At 39.4% G+C, this 17,283-nt stretch overlaps 1 protein-coding gene across 1 annotated transcript in view; it reads right to left on the reverse strand.

The window, feature by feature from the left end:
- LOC108517394 (retinal guanylyl cyclase 2-like) overlaps positions 1 to 11,822 on the reverse strand; it is a 45,016-nt gene extending 33,194 nt beyond the window's left edge. Inside the window, exons 1-3 of the mRNA XM_017855290.1 lie at positions 11,727 to 11,822; positions 7,421 to 7,597; positions 2,739 to 2,895 (exon numbers count right to left, since the gene is read on the reverse strand). Coding sequence (XP_017710779.1) covers positions 2,739 to 2,895; positions 7,421 to 7,597; positions 11,727 to 11,822 — 430 coding nt within the window. The remainder of the gene's footprint in view (positions 1 to 2,738; positions 2,896 to 7,420; positions 7,598 to 11,726) is intronic.
- Between the last annotated feature and the right edge of the window lie 5,461 nt (positions 11,823 to 17,283).

Here is a 17,283-nt window from a genome sequence, read left to right on the forward strand (position 1 = left end):
CAGGAACTATGAAAGGCACTGAGAGAGGCAAACCTGTTTCCCCACAGAGCTTGTAGTTTGGGTGGGGGGAGAGAAGGCTAATTGAATGAGTAATGCTAATGGACTATGGTCTCACAACAAAGTTCAGGGCCCTAAAGGATCATAAAGAGGGCAACCTAGCCCAGCATAGGGGTCATGGAAAGCCTCTTGAGGCAGTGGTACTTAAGTTGAATGCTGAAGAAGGAGTAGAATTTAGCCAGACCCAGAAGAGTAGATGAAAGAGTGGGAAGAGAAGAGTGTCCCAGGCAGAGGGCACAGCTTGTGTGGAGATTTGGTAGTAAGAGACAGCCTGGTGTAAATAAACAACTAGAAGGAGTTCAGCATGACCAGAGCATAAAGACAGAGGGGAGTGGTTAGCATGGGAGGTCAGCAAGTTCCAGGCCATGCAGGGCTCAGCTCGTTAGCCATGTAAAGGAATTTGAACTTTATCCTCAGAGCAATGGAAAGCCATTCAATAGATTTAGGCACAGCTGTAACATGATCAGATTTGTGGTTTAGAAAGCTCCTTCTGGCTGCAGTGTGTGAAGAATGGACTGACCATCCATACTGCCACTGCAATTTGGAGAATGGAGTAAAATGATAAGAGGGAGAGACAGAGACAGAGACAGACAGACATAGTGCCCTCAAAAGCACAAAACCAGAAAAGAGAGTCCTGCAGCTATCCTTTACCCACCTTAAGACTAGATTTTCTTAAGTTTCAAAGCTGCCAATCTGGAAATTAAACGGAACTCTGAGAAGCTAGGCATTGTTGTTTCTTTGTTTGTTTGTTTTGAGACAGAGTCTCATTCTGTCACCCAGGCTGGAGTGCAGTGGCACAGTCTTGGCTCACTGCAACCTCCACCTCCCGGGCTCAAGCGATTCTCCTTCCTTAGCCTCCCAAGTAGCTGGGATAACAGACGCGCGCCACCATGCCAGGCTAATTTTGTATTTTAGTAGAGATGGGGTTTCACCAAGCTGGCCAGGCTGGTCTCAAACTCCTGACCTCATGATCTGCCCGCCTCGGCCTCCCAAGGTATTGTGTTTTATAGAGAATTGATTTTGACAGAATGCTAAGTACTTGCCATGTCTACAGGATAGGGGTCAGACTTCAGAAAATCTGAATTTGAAGTCCTAGAACTGCTGCTAAGTCACTGCAGGTTTGGAGGAAATCATGAGTTTCAATTGTCTCATCTGTAAAAGGAGGGAATTGGACTAGACGACTCCCTAAATTTAATAACCCACAAGTCTTATAAAGAGCAAAGATGATACCACCAATGACTGGATTCTCTGTCTATGCACGTGTGTCTCCCTCTCTGTGTGTCTTTCATTCTTCTTTTCTTTTACATAGTAAAGTCAGCAGTTTAAAACTTATGCCAAAGATAATTTTAAGAATATGGATATATGATGTGGTTTTGCAGCTCTCTCTCTCTCTCTCTCTCTGTCTTTTTTGGGCTGTTTGCTTTTCTGTCTTTTGTGTCACTATCTCTCTTCTTTATGCTTGCAATATTGGTTAAAACATTTAATGCCCACATTTCCTATATGTATTTCATCATGTTTGTTCTCTTTCTTTTTTCCTCTTTCTCTCTCTCATCTATCTGCTCATTCCTCCCCGGTTCTCACCCACCCACCCCCCATCTCAGATTTCTCCTATTTCTTTGATCTGTTATGACTCCTACAGGCATTGTTTAGTGCTACCATTGGTGCACTAGACAGAAGACAAAAACACAAAATGGACATTGTTAGTGTGAAAATTGATGATATGAACTGGAGTTATCTTATTACATCCAATTAAATTGGAGTCCAGAGACCACAGGAGAAAAAGAAAAGCACTTGGGGTACAAGTGCCTGCCCAGGGATAATCTTGCAAGCCAGATGTCGAAATGACCTTCTATAATCTTAACATCAGTTTTACTTAGTAGCTGATGAAACAAACTGCCATGACTCTAAGACTAGTTTTACCGACAGCCATCACTTACCAATCAGAGCTTTCCTGCTCCCCAAAACTTTGGTAGTGCCAATGAGTTTTCTTTAAAAAACATATATAACATTTCTCTTTCCAATAGAACCCCCAACTTTTCTGTGTTCTTTGGACATACCAAGGACCACCCTGGTCTATGTGCATGCCACAAATTGAAATACTGTTTTCCCAAATAAAATGTTTCATTTAAAGATTTGTCTCTATATTTTTATTTGACTTTGAGACAGGCATGGCTACTTATTTGCTAGAAGGCCACAGTTCTGCCTGAAGCCTTCCCACATAACCCACGAGCATTTATTTGCTGAGAGATCACTCCTCAATTCTTCCTCTCTGACAGAGACAGTGCTGGTATGCTCTAGCGACATCCCGTTCTAAAATGTACTTTGTGGGGGTCCAGCTTCCAAATTACCCTCCATTCAACTTGACAAGTATTTATTGAGTACCTACTGTGTGCCTAGTGCTCAGCAAGTTTTTCCAGGGACTGCTGGGGTCTCCAAACAATACAGCCTAATCCTGCCACAGCAGGAACCGAACATTATTACACTGGCTTTGTTCAGAAAGCTAGGCTGGGCCGAAGTTACAGCGGGCCTACTTCATTCAAGTCCCTTGGCTTGGAAATGAGTCTGGATTTTCAACAAAAGTGGAGAGTTGAAATCAGCCTGAGGCTTTAATTCAGTGCATATTTTCATTTGAACTTTGGAGTTACCTCGTGTGCATCAGAAGGGTACAATTCATCGCTTACCTTCCACACAAGATTCCCCTTCAGAGAGTCTCAGCATTTCTAAGATGTCATTAAAGCCATAATCTGTCACTTTTAGTACAAAACGCCCATCTACCACACAGTTTCGAGACTTTAGCCTCCCATGAACAAACTCTCTGTGGTGTAAGTACTTCATGCCCTGTAGATGACATAACAGGATTTATTTAGCAACTCATTTAACTATTTTGTGCTTTTAACACCAATTTCTGAGATTGTTAATGGCATGAGCTATTATGATCCAGAACTCAGCTTTTTTCTCTTCTATGCAGGCAAAGTAAACCTTTGACAACATGAGTCAGTTTTCAGATCCCTTGTAGCTCTAAAATTTTATGTTTTGGTGAAGAATGTTATCTTGTGTGTGCAGAGAATTACGTGTTACTAGGAGACTTATTAACATTTCAGATACAGAATAGATCCATATACATATAATTGCCAGGAATTTGGAGAATTTCCCCCAGAAGTTCTAACCCACTCTCACCCATTATTGGCAAGAATGGAAACTGGGACAAACTTGTACATGGGCAGTTTGGCAATAGCTATCAAAATTTAAACGATGTGTACCCTATGATCCAGGGGTCCTACCTCTCCTCCAGAGAAATGCTTGCATGTATACACAAAGAGACAAAGATGAGACTGCTTGTTGTAGCTTTGCTTTTATAATAGTATATAATTAGAAATGCACTAAATATCAATAAGGGACTGGCTAGAGTGTGATACATTCACACTAGGGAATATTCTGCAGCACTTAAAAAGAATAAGATAGACCTGTATGTAACTGACATAGAAACAACTCTAAGCCATAAAGTAAGTGAAATATAGTAATTGCAGAACTATGTGAGAGCATGTATATTTAACAAACAAAAAAGTCATCTATAATGCTATAATGCATATAAATACACATGAAATTAATTACAAGGTGGTTGCCAAATTGTTAGCAGTAGTTAACTTTGAGGGGGAGTATGAAGAAAGAGGGTTGAGTAAATGTGAGTATTTTTCCAATATATATCATTTGAGTTTTACACTTAATATATTACTTTTGTAGTTAAAAACAGGCAACCAGAAAGAAGAAAGCTGTCTAGTACTGATCTCTGCACCTGCTTGGCAACCTTCATAAGGTGTTCAAATGTGACCAGGACTCTCATTCAGATGGATTTATTCATTCTGCATATACATACATTTATATTCTAGTCCAGTCATTTCAGAACTTTGTTTGCTAAAAGTCCTTTTAAGTATCTGGCTCTTTTGCAGTGTGACACCCCTTTGTACTTGGAATTCTTTTCACCCTGTGCCCTTGGATAGTCTGCACTCTTCAGTACTTCTGAGTAGAGTCTACAGTGGGCAAGATTCCCCCCATGTTGTCTAACGGTTGCTTCTCATTTATCATGGCCTTGAGAGGATTGTCATTTAGAGGCTCCTCCCTTAACTCACTGGGCTTAGCTTACAGTGTGAGCAGAAAAAGTACTAGAATAAGAATCAGGAGATTTGGATTTTATTATTAGCTCCACCACCTAATAGTTGGCTGAGAAACATTTATTGAGTACCTACTATATGTGCCAGACACTCTATAACAATGTGTACCTCATTTAGCCTCCCTGAGTCTCTGTAAAAGGAGGCTAATCACACCTATCTTAAAGGGAATTGGCATGAGAGAATGTCTTTCCCTTTCAAGGCCCTGAAAAAGGATTAGGCTAGCAGAAAAAGGTCAAGACTATGATCAATATGCAAGAAGCCCAAAAAGTCATTGATTATGCAGATCAGCCCTGTAAAAAATGCACGTATACACAATTTGCATATCATTCTGTGGCATTCATGGGATCCCCAAAAACTCCTCCATGGGACTCCTCTATGAACCCTACCTTGGCTGTCAGGAGTCTTTGGCTCAGAGAATAAAGGTGATCCCTGATAGATCCACTGGTCTTTTGGTTTTCCAGTGGCACTGAGTTCCACATACAAAGCCATGGTGTGTAAAGACCTGTCACCTAGTTCTAGACTGAGCCACCATTTAGAAGGGTGAAAACTAGGAGGTAGAGCTAAGTAGCACCAAATAATCTGGGAATGAGCACTTTCTCACATCCACAAAGCAGAGAACTTGGATGAAAGAAAGGATGGCTTAAGGCAGAAGAGTGCTCAATGACAACAGGAAGTAAAGAAAAATCTGTACCTCAAATTGGGGAGAGGACAGGCAAACCTTTTCTGTATCTGTATCATATAACAGATACGGACAAAAGAACTGTGAGAAGGGTGGTGGGGGCAAAACTTGGGAAGGAAAGTGATATGGTTTCACTGGGTCCCCACCCATATCTCAACTTGAATTGTATCTTCCAGAATTCCCATGCATTGTGGGAGGGATACAGGGGAATGTAATTGAATCGTGGGGGCTGGTCTTTTCCATGCTATTCTCATGATAGTGAATAAGTCTCATGAGATCTGATGAGTTTATCAAAGGTTTCCACTTTTGCTTCTTCCTCATTTTCTCTTCCTGCTGCCATGTAAGAAGTGCCTTTTGCCTCCCATCAAGAACCTGAGGCCTCCACAGCCATGTGCAACTGTAAGTCCAATTAAAACTCTTTTTATTCCCAATCTTGGGTATGTCTTTATCAGTAGCATGAAAATGGACTAATATAGTAGGTTGGTACTGGGAGTGGGGCATTGCTGAAAAGATACTCGAAAATGTGGAAGCGACTTTGGAACTAGGTAACAGCCAGAGGTTGGAACAGTTTGGAGGGCTCAGAAGAAGACAGGAAAATTTGGGAAAGTTTGGACCCTCCTAGAGACCTGTTGAATGGCTTTGACAAAAATGCTGATAGTGAGATGAACAATAAGGTCCAGGCTGAGGTAGTCTCAGATGGAGATGAGTAATTTGTTGGGAACTGGAACAAAGCTGACTCTTTTTATGTTTTAGCAAAGATACTGGTGGCATTTTGCCCCTGCCCTAGAGATTTGTGGAACTTTGAACTTGAGAGAGATGATTTAGGGTATCTGGAAGAAGAAATTTCTAAGCAGCAAAGCATTCAAAAGGTGACTTGGGTGCTGTTAAAAGCATTCTGTTTTAAAAGGGAAACACAGCATAAAAGTTTAGAAAATTTGTAGCCTGACAATGCAGTAGAAAAGCAAAACCTATTTTTTGAGGAGAAATTCAGGCTGGCTGCAGAAATCTGCACGAGTAGCAAGGAACCTAATGTTAATCCACAAGACCATGGGGAACATGTCTCCAGGCCACATCACAGACCTTCATGGCAGCCCCTCCCATCACAGACCTGTAGGCCCAGGAGGAAAAAGTGGTTTTGTGGGCTAGGCCCAGGGTCCCCATGCTGTGTGCAGCCTAGGGACTTGGTTCCCTGTGTCCCAGCTGCTCCAGCCATGGCTGAAAGGGGCTGACATAAAGCTTGGGCTGTGGCTTCAGAGGGCAGAAGCCCCAAGCCTTGGCAACTTCCATGTGGTGTGGAGCCTGCAGGTGCACAGAAGTCAGGAACTGAGGTTTGGGAACCTCCGCCTAGATTTCAGAAGATGTATGCGAATGCCTGGATGCCCAGGCAAAAGTTTGCTGCAGGAGCAGGACCCTCATGGAGAACCTGCTAGGGCACTGTGGAAGGGAAATGTGGGGTCAGAGCCCCCACAAAGTGTTCCTACTGGGGCACTGCCTAGTGGAGCTATGAGAAGAGGGCCACCATCTTCCAGACCCCAGAATGGTAGATCCACCGACAGCTTGCACTGTACACCTGGAAAAGCTACAGACACTCAATGCCAGCCCATGAAAGCAGCCAGAAGGGAGGCTGTACCCTGCAAAGCCACAGGGGCAGAGCTGCCCAAGACCATGGAAACCCACCTCTTGCATCAGCGTGACCTGGATGTGAGACCTGAAGTCAAGGCAGATCATTTTGGAGCTTTAAAATTTGACTGCCCCACTGGATTTCGGACTTGCATGGGCCCTGTAACCCCTTGGTATTGGCCAATTTTTCCCATTTAGAACAGCTGTATTTACCTAATACCTGTACCCCCATTGTATCTAGGAAGTAACGAGCTTGCTTTTGATTTTGCAGGCTCATAGGCAGAAGGGACTTGCCTTGTCTCAGATGAGACTTTGGACTGTAGACTTTTGGGTTAATGCTGAAATGAGTTAAGACTTTGGGGGACTATCGGGAAGGCATGATTGGTTTTGAAATGTGAGGACATGAGATTTGGAGGGGCCAGGGGTGGAGTGATGTGGTTTGGCTGTGTCCCCACCCAAATCTCAACTCGAATTGTATCTCCCAGAATTCCCACATGTTGTGAGAGAGACCCACGGGGAGGTAGTTGAATCGTGAGGGCTGGTCTTTTCTGTGCTATTCTCATGATAGCGAATAAGTCTCATGAAATCTGATGGGTTTGGCAGGGGTTTCCACTTTTGCTTCTTCCTCATTTTCTCTTGCCAGCACCATATAAGAAGTGCCTTTCACCTCCTGCCATGATTCTGAGGCCTCCCCAGCCATGTGGAACTGTAAGTCCAATTAAACATCTTTTTCTTCCCAGTCTCAGGTATGTCTTTATCAGCAACATGAATATGGACTAATACAGAAAGTAAGGAGTGAAATGATCACAACAATCTAAGGAAGATAAAATATCCCAAAACATTAAAGTTCTAATCTACAGAGAAAATCCAAGATTTCCTCAGTCTTCCCATTAACCTTTATGAGATCCAGCAGGAGTGATGATTTAAACATCCAGTCGAGTTTCACATCTTGGTTTGTCAGTATGTCTTCTAGGCTCCCTCGGGAACAGAATTCTGTCACAATGGCAAACATCCCTGAATCATAGAAGAAACCCAATAAAGGGTTAATATTCTCATGACGCAAGTCCTTCATCTGGAAATGAGAGAGAGAAATGAGAGTCACAGCTGTCCTGTCTCAACTGGGGACCAGAGTTGAGGGCACATAACTTTCTCTTGACCCTTCTTATGATTGGTTGTGTGGTTGACAGAATTTTGACTCCCATGATCTCCAACCCCTAGTGTTACTCCTGTGATTATGTTTTGTTATATAACAAAAAGGAGATTATCAGGGTGAGACTAATCTAATCACATGAGCCCGTAAAAACTTCAAAAGAAGAGTGCAGAAGGTAAGTCAGAGAGATTCAAAATATGAGGACTCAACAGGCCATTGTTGGCTTTGAAGATGGGGGGAAGGAGGCTATAAGCCAAAGAACGTGGGCAGCCTCTAGAAGCTGGTAACCACCCTCAGCTGACACCCAGCAAGAAAGTGGGGACCTCAATTAATATGGTTTTGCTGTGTCCCCACCCAAATCTCATCTTGAACTGTAGTTCCCATAATTCCCACATACTGTGAGAGGGACCCACTGGGAGGTAATTGAATCATGGGGACAGGTCTTTCCCATGCTGTTCTCATGATAGTGAATACGTTTCACAAGATCTGACGGTTTTATAAAGGGGAGTTCCCCTGCACACGTCCTCTTGCCTGCCACCATGTAAAATGTGTCTTGCTTCCCCTTCACCCTCCGATATGATTGTGAGCCCTCTCCAGCCATGTGGAAGTGTGAGTTCATTAAACTTCTTTCCTTTATAAATTACCCAGTCTCAGGTATGTCTTTATTAGCAGCATAATGGACTAATATATCGATCCTGTGACCCCACTGAACTGAATTCTGCAGGCAACCTGAAGGAACCTAGAAGTGGTTCCTCCTCACCCCAGCCCTGACCCCTGCCACAGGTCTCCAGATAAGAGCACAGTGCAACTGACACCTTGACTTCGGAGTTTTGAGATGCCAAGCAAAACACCCAGCTGAGTCGGCATTGACTGCTGATCTACAGAACTGTAGGATAATAAATCAGTGATGTTTTAAGCCACTAAGTTTGCACTAATTTGTTACAGCAGCAATAGAAAACAAATTCAATGGCCAAAGGGGAAAATTTCAGAAAGGGATCTCTTTTAGCATAATTATAAGTGAAACTGAAGCTGCAGATTTCTCCCTGATTCCTTTGGGACTTTCTGGAATGGAGCTCCGTGGCTCAAGAGGACTAAAGAGAGATGATACAGTAAAATGTAGAATAGATTGTCTTTCTATGAATACTCATCTACCTAGCACCTATTAAAATAGTTTCCCTATATAAACATCAGACCAGAGCTTATACAATTTTTTTCAGAAGAAACATTTAGAATTTTGGCCACACTTTCTCTTTGCATTCATTCATTTTATTTCACTAATGTGAGAAGCATTTAGTGCATGCTCACAACATCCAAGACACTGGAATGCATGCTAGAGAAAAAGAGACAAACAAGGTAACGTCACTGTCCTGAAAAAGCTTACATTCAATGAAGGGTGATAGACAAGTAATCCAACAATTGTATTTCATTGTGAAATGTGTTCTGAAAAATGGGGGCATGGGATGCTGTGAGAGCTCAAATGTTAAATATCTAATTCACCCTAGGGTAGCCAGAGAAGACTTCCCTAAGGAGGTAATATGTGGACTCTCTCAAAGGACAAGTAAGAGTTGACCAGGTGACGATGACATGATGAGAGGGGTTGAGAGTGATAGCACATTATGTTGAGAAATCCACAACAGGTTTAGGTGGTCAGAATGGAGTATAAGGAAGAGAATATTAAATACTAGACTGGAGAAATAGACAGGAGCCACATCCCATGGGACTTTACGAACCATGCTATGGAATTTGAAATTTATACTGTGGGCACTCAATAATTATCATTTATTATTATTACTATTTAAATGAGGGATGAGAGAGGGGAAAAAAGACTCCATGATCACTCCCAGATTTTTACTTGGATACCTGGGTAGACAGTGGTGCTACATATTAATATAGGGAACTCAGGGATGAGGTAATAGTGGATATGTTCATGCCCTACACATAAGCCTTTAACCATGCATCCTCCAACTGCTGTGAATGTTGACTGATAACTCATAGTTGCTCCATTAAAAAAAAAAAAAAAAAAAAAAAAACTGTCCTAGAGCACAAATTAATGGTGAGCCACCTTACCTGAGAGGTTAGGTCCCACCCACAGGCCTCAGGCAATAATTTACTCACTGAGGACAGTACAAAAGTCCAGCTTCCTAGCCTCAAGGTAAGATTCATGATATAACTTGTACTCCAGCACTTCCCCATAAGATCATATTATTGCTAGTTTCCAGCTGAAATCAAATGCTTGCTTAACTTTTACCCTGTCCTATCCTGCTTCCCTCACTCTTTACTTGAAAGCATTTTCTCCATAAAAAATTTGAACAAGAATTTCCATCTCAGGCTCAGATTTTGGGTAATCTCAGCTAAGACAGATGGAAAAGCACATTTGGTGGAAAGGCTGATAAATGCAGTTGGAGACATTTTGAGAATGAGGTACCTACAGAACATCAAGGTGGAACTATTTCAAAGACAGTTGTATATTCAGAGTTTGAAGCTCAGGAATGAGTTCTGACCAGTATAAATACATGTGGGAATTGTAAGCAATTAAATTTTAGGTAAAAACAGTGGGAACAGATGAGATTACCCAAGGAAAGTATAAAGAAAAGAGAAAAAGGAAACATCAACATTTGAAGGGTGGGAAAAGGAAGAACAGCCTGCAATAAGACTTAGAAGAAAGGCCAGGAAGTAGGGAAAAGCCTATTTAAAACAATATCGTTAAAACCACAGGATTAGTTTCAGGAAAGTGAGAAAAATGCCTGCCAGAAAGAATTTCAGGAAAGTGTGATAAATACCAGAGAGGTCAGGTAAGATGAAGAAAAGTGTCTGGTGAATTTCACCATTAAAATTTATTAATTATAGAAACTTACAAGTATGTTTACACAGATATGTATATCTATATCTATCTAAATAGATAGAGAGATAGGCTTAGAATGGTAACAGTGTAAATGAACAGCAAAAGGCAGATCTGAGATGTATTTTGGAGCTATAAATCACGTAACTTGTGTGGGGAGGGGAGGAAAGAATGAAATCAAGAATTATTCTATTTTGAACATTGAACTGATGGTGGCCCATTTATTGAGATGAATTACACTATAGGACTTAGAATATGAGCTTGCTTCTTACAATATGATACAAGCAAATGTTAAATTATCCCTGGTGGGAATGTTAGCTATTGACCACCAAGGTTGCCTTCTAAGCACAAGAGCCTGGCACCCATGACAATTCTCTTCATCCACTGCAACCTAAACTAGTTAAGGTGGACAGAAACTCAGCCCACAAACAGCAAAATAGGCACTGCTACTAAAGTTCTATTTTCTTATGAAGCAAGCAGCCAAAATTACTGGGCTCTGGAACTCTGTTGGAAGAAAAAGTAAAAAGTTGTCATATTCAATACTACTAGCTGTTCAACACAAATCTATTTTCTCTTCTTCTTGGGCAGAGAGCTAATCCATATTTTCCAGTCTTTCTTGGAGCTAAGTGTAGCCATATGACTGAATTCCAAGTGCTGGAATAGAAGAGGAATCGATATATGCCACTTCCTCTAGGCAATTAAATGGGAAAGGAAGTGATATGTGCCATTTCTAGGCTAAGGCTTTTATACCCTCTTCCATATTATTTTCCCACTTCTATGGATGAATGCAGATGATGATACGGCCCTAAGACATAGCAGAGCCGTGAGATGGTTATAGCCTGGGTCCCTGAGTCATGATATTGGAAGAGAGTCACCTGCCAACAGTACAAGAATACCCACCTTGTGCTGTTATTTGGGTGAAAATTAAACTTCTGCTGTGTTTGAGACATTACATATTTGAAGGTCTATTTGTTAAAGCATCTAGCATTACACTAATGGTACTAGCATGGGAAAAATTCTATCTAGATCTTTGATAGATCTTTATATGCACCCATCCTCAGCTGTAACCAATAGAGAAGATCCTGTATAAGGAGCAGGTAGCCTACATGCAGTCATGTCCTACCAAGATTCTGGACAACCTCAGGACGCAGAGAAAGTTTGCAACATCAGCTTTAGCAAGATGAACATTTACCAGGTAGACATGTACTTTACCTCTTCCATAATACCTATCTGGCTGGCTACCATCAAATGTTTAAGAGTTGAATGTGTCCGGTCTCTCAAGGATTTTGTTAGCTTCATATTTGACATGACATCTTTTTTTTTCTTTTTTTTTTTTTGAGACAGAGTCTCATTCTGTCACCTAGTTGGAGTGCAGTGGCACGATCTCGGCTCACTGCAACCTCTGCCTCCTGGGTTCAAGCGATTGTCCTGCCTCAGCCTCCTGAGTAGCTGAGATTACAGGTGCATGCCACCACACCCAGCTCATTTTTCATATTTTTGGTAGAGACGGGGTTTCGCTATGTTGGCCAGGCTGGTCTTGAACTCCTGACCTCAAGTGATCCACTTGCCTTGGACTCCCAAAGTGTGACATGACACCTTTAAGCATACAGCCACCAGAGACATCTGTCCCTAAGTCAAATACTGACCTAAGTTATCTGAAAGACTCCTTCACCCACTTGAAAAAAGTTCCTAGGATGTCATAACACCAGAATTAATCTCTCTGTGTCCCTCTTCCACAGCAGCTGAAATTTCATCCTAGAGGTGGGTATGTATACCTTTATGAAAATGTCCTTCTCCACACAGGTGCTCATCCGCAACTATATCAGCAATTGGTGACTATTTTGACAAGAAATGTTCTTTTTTTTCTTTTTTTCTTTTCCCTTGGTTTTTTTTTTTTTTTTTTTTTTGAGACAGAGTCTCACTCTGTCGCCTAGGCTGGAGTGCAGTGGCGTGATCTCAGCTCACTGCCACAACCACCTCCCAGTTCAAGTGATTCTCATGCGTCAGCCTCCCAAATAGCTGGGATTACTGGTGCATGCCACCATGCTCAGCTAATTTTTGTATTTTTAGTAGAGACAGGGTTTCACCATGTTGGCCAGGCTGGTCTCGAACTCCTGACCTCAGGTGAGCCGCCCACCTCGGCCTCCCAAAGTGCTGGGATTACAGGCACCAGACAGTGTGCCTGGCCTCAACAAGAAAATTTTCTACCTCTATGAGTTAATTGGTGATTCATGTCTGTTTCCTGCATTTATTTTTATTTTTATTTTGTTGTAAAGAGCTATTGTTCAAGACCTCCTATCCCTGGATCAACCTACCCACTATCTAACACCCAGAGGTCAATTGTCATATAGAACACATTAACCAGGTACTAGTGAAAGACTTCTGATCCTATATTTCCCACTAGCAATATTTTATTAATTTAACAAAGTTTTTTAGTACCTATTATTTGCCAGGTCCTGAGAGAAAGACTGGGGACAAATGATGAACAAAATGTTACATGGTTTCTGACCTCGTTTTAACCAGATGATTACACAACGATACAAAATTTGTGACTCTGACAAGTCCTATGGAGGAGAGTTACATAATGTGAGTATGTATAATTGGGGCTTTGACCAATCAGAGAAGTTGGGACAGGGTTCATGGGAAATGAGAATTGATCTGGGAGTTAAAAGATGAGTGGATTAAACCATGCAAAGCAGGGAAGGAAAAGTATTTGAGGGATTGTAATAGTACAGGTAAAGGTTTTGCACTGGGAGCATATCATAATCCAAAGACTAAGTAAACGCCAGTGTGCCTTAAGCAGAGTGGTTGAAGGAAATATGATGGTGATATAAGACTGAAGAGACAGGGAAGAGCCAGATTATACAGAATATAATAGGTCATTTTAAGTTGCTATTTATTTATATTAAAAATGATTATAGGGACATTGAATACCAAGTAGGGTGTAGTAGGTTATGGCAGACCACCATTCCTGATGCTACAGCTTTTAACAACTAGAAAAACTGAAAAAATATATTTTAAAAAAAACCACTGGGGATATGCAGGTGCAAAAAAATAATCTAAAATTCAAAGATGCAAGAGCCCTTCTAAGATAACCAGGCTGTTGTCAGCCATTTTCTTCCCTGAGGACATTTGCTGATTTCCAGCACAAGCCGAAGATTGGGCTTAGCTTAACAGAAAGAATTTGCTGGGAAAATGCAAAAACTGGTAATGCTTTTGGCAATTGTGGAAGACTGGTATCACAATTAATAAATTTCAGGAGACGTAAATGTGAGCTAGTTTTCTCCCCACAGCATATTTTCTGAGTCTGGGAGCTATAGAGGAGACTAGAAAGCTTCTATAAAATTGTTTGAGATCTTCTGTTATTTTTCCGATATTTAGGAGACAAAGTCTCACTGAAGAAATAGGGCCTGCGACAAACATTCGGTTGGTGTCTTCCTCAAGAAATTTGCCAAATTTGGAAGCAGCATGGATTGAGAGTAAAGGAAAAAGGTTATGAAGTACAGTCTGAATATCCCAATCTTTCAAAGTGGAGGAGACAGACTTGTAGACTCTTGGAAAGATATGCCTGAGAAACAGGAGAATTCGTGGTGGACTGAGTCTAACTAAAACTGCAACACAGCTTCAATCCAGCTCAATCTTTGATTCGATTAATGTGATTAGTCCCTTACCCAATCTACCTAACAATTGAAAAGAGAAAAATCCTTGCTGGTAGAACATATGACCTGGAGCTTCTACAGTTTATTTACGTAAAATATCTAGCATAAAATAAAAAACATTAGATATTTGGGAATGCAGAACAAAGTCAGAAGACAATTGAACAATGTCTTTAAATACTCAGTAGACAAAGAAACCTATAAAATATGAATCAAATACTCTAAAAACCTGAGACAGTGGAGAGTGACTGAAAGCAGAAATGGAGGTAGAACTATATTTGAAAGACAACTAAAATGAGTAAAATTTGGGTTTACCTCCAAGAACAAAAAAATAGTTCTTCAGAGCTACACCACAGAATCCAGAGTTTCTAAAATGTATTATTCATAATATTCAGTAATGAACCAAAAAGCCTTAGATGTACAAAGAAATAGAAAAAATGTGACCCATACTCAGGCTAAAAAAAGGTCAATAGAAATTAATCTCAAAATGACACAAATGTTGTGATTAGCAGAAAAGGCCTTCAACAAAGATTTTATAAATGTATTTGAAGATTTAAAGGATAACATATGCAAAATGAATATATGGGTATAGAACATGGCAGAGAAAAAGAAACTATAAATATGAACCAATTGAAAATTATATAGCTGGAAAATAGAATAACTGAAGTAAAAAAATTTGCTAGGTGGGCTTAGGAAATGACATAAGAGTAATGAACTTGAGGAGAGATCAACAAAAAAATACCTAATCTGAAAACAGAGGGAAAAGGATAAGTGGGACAATATCAAACAGACTAACACATAAGTAACTTGAGTTCTAGAAGGTTATAAAGAAAATGGGGCAAAACAATTTTTATAGAAATAGTGGTCAAAACCTTTGTGAATTTAGTAAAAGACATCAACTTAAAATTCTAAGGAGCTCATTGAACTCCAAACAGAATAAACACAAAGAAAATGCCCTACATACATCATATTCAAACTCCTACAATCCAAAGATGAGCTTAAAATCTAAGAAGTTCAGTGACCCACCAAAGAGATTAAATACAAAGAAAGCAATATCTAGACATTTAACAGTCAAAACCCTGAACTAGGATAATAAACTTTTGAAGGTAGTCAGAGAAAAACAGTACACACTACATACAAAGAATGAATAATGGCTGACTTCTCATCAGAAACAAAGAAATACAAAAAAAAAAAAAAAAAAAAAAAAAAAAAAAAAACCAATGAAACGAAATATTTAATATGCCAAAAGAAAATAAATGCAGCTATCAACTCATAATTCTGTACCAAGCAAAAGTATCATTCAAAATTGAAGACATTATCAAGTAGACGAAAACAGAAAATTTGTCATCAGCAGGCCTGCAATACAAGTAATGCCTAAGGGGCGGATCTTCAGGTTGAAGAGAAAAGATGCTAAATGGTAACTTGGCTCTATTAGGAAATAATTAAAGTTATCAGAAATAGTAAATATGTTGATAAATATAACAGAATATATTTTCATTTCATTCTCTTAATTTGTATGAAATGCATATGAATGCTTAAAATAAATTTTAACACTATATTATATGGTTCACAATAAATGTAGGCATATATATGATAACAATAGAGCAAAGAATAGTAGGCTAGTAAATGAGACACTGCTGTTACAAATTTCCTATGTTTTAGGTAAAGAAGTGGAATATTAATTCTGAGTAGTTTGTGATAAATTCAAGATGCATTTAAGCAATTCCTAGAATAGTCATTAAAAGTGCAAAATGTATCGCTAAAATGCCAATATAGGAAACAAAATGGAATATATGAAAAACACTTTTAGCCCAAAGGAGAGCAAGAAAAGGGAAACAAAGGAACAAACAGAGACATAGATGAGTCAAATAGAGAACATATAGCAAAATAGATGATGAGAAATCCAACTATGTCAATAAGTGCCTTAAATGTAAGTAGCCTAAACATTTCAATTAGAAGACAGATTGCAGAATCGGGAGATAAAAAGAAAGAACCAAATGCCTGCTCCCTAAATAAGATGAACAGTAATCCAAAGACACAAATGCATTGAAAGAAAAGTACAGAAAAGTAAATCATGCAAAACTAATCAGAAAGCTAAATTGGCTATGTTATTATTGGAGAAAATAGAAATCAAGAAAATAAGTATTATCAGACATAAAGAGGGACATTTCATAATGATAAAATAATCAAGACACAATAATAAAATGTGTATGTGCAAAGATGTGCTGGATCATAAGAAGAATTTCTTACCATCTCTGTGTTCAATGACATCACATGGGTAGTCCCAAATTAGTTACAATGGAGGTACTTACAGCACAGAAATCAGGAAATGCTCCAAATTAGGGATCTTTTTCAGAAAGCCTGTTGTTAAACATTTACTAGATGTACTTAATAATAGAACTTCAATGCACCTGAAGAAAACACTCACAGAATTAGAAAATAGGAAAATTTTATGGTAATTGATAAAACATATTGACAAAAATGCAGTAAGGATATAGAAGATCTGAATCACACTATCAACCATCTTGACCTAATTGATATTGATAGGACTCTACACCAAACAACTGTACAATATGCATTAATTTCAAAGTATGTGGAATGTTCACCAACATAGACCACATGCTTGGCTATGGCCAATGTTTCTGATACATTTCAAGATTAAATTTGCAGATAATATTCTTTGACCACAACAGAATTAAATGAGAAATCTATTAATTATGGTATCCAGAAGGGCCACAAATATCTGGTAATTAAGCATATATTTCAAAAGAATACATGTGTCAAAAAAGAATAATGAAATTATAATTATTTCAAGCTGAAAGGTCAATGAAAATATAACATATAAAATTTTGTGGGATGCAGCTACAGCGGAGCTTAAATGTAAATATGTCATTTAAATTAAAAGAAAGAATGTTCAAAAAATAAGAATGAATAAACCAAAATAAGCAGAAAGAAATAACATAAGGGCAGAGATCATAAAATAGAAAACAATCAAAATGTAGAGAAAATTAACAAAATTGAAACATTGTTCTTTAAAACAAAAGTAATAAATTTAATAAATCTCTAAGAAGACTGATCAAGAAAAAAAGAAAAGAAAAAATTATTAATATCTA

The sequence above is a fragment of the Rhinopithecus bieti genome, unplaced genomic scaffold (genome assembly GCF_001698545.2).
Source record: "Rhinopithecus bieti isolate Rb0 unplaced genomic scaffold, ASM169854v2 scaffold_41610, whole genome shotgun sequence".
NCBI lineage: Eukaryota > Metazoa > Chordata > Mammalia > Primates > Cercopithecidae > Rhinopithecus > Rhinopithecus bieti.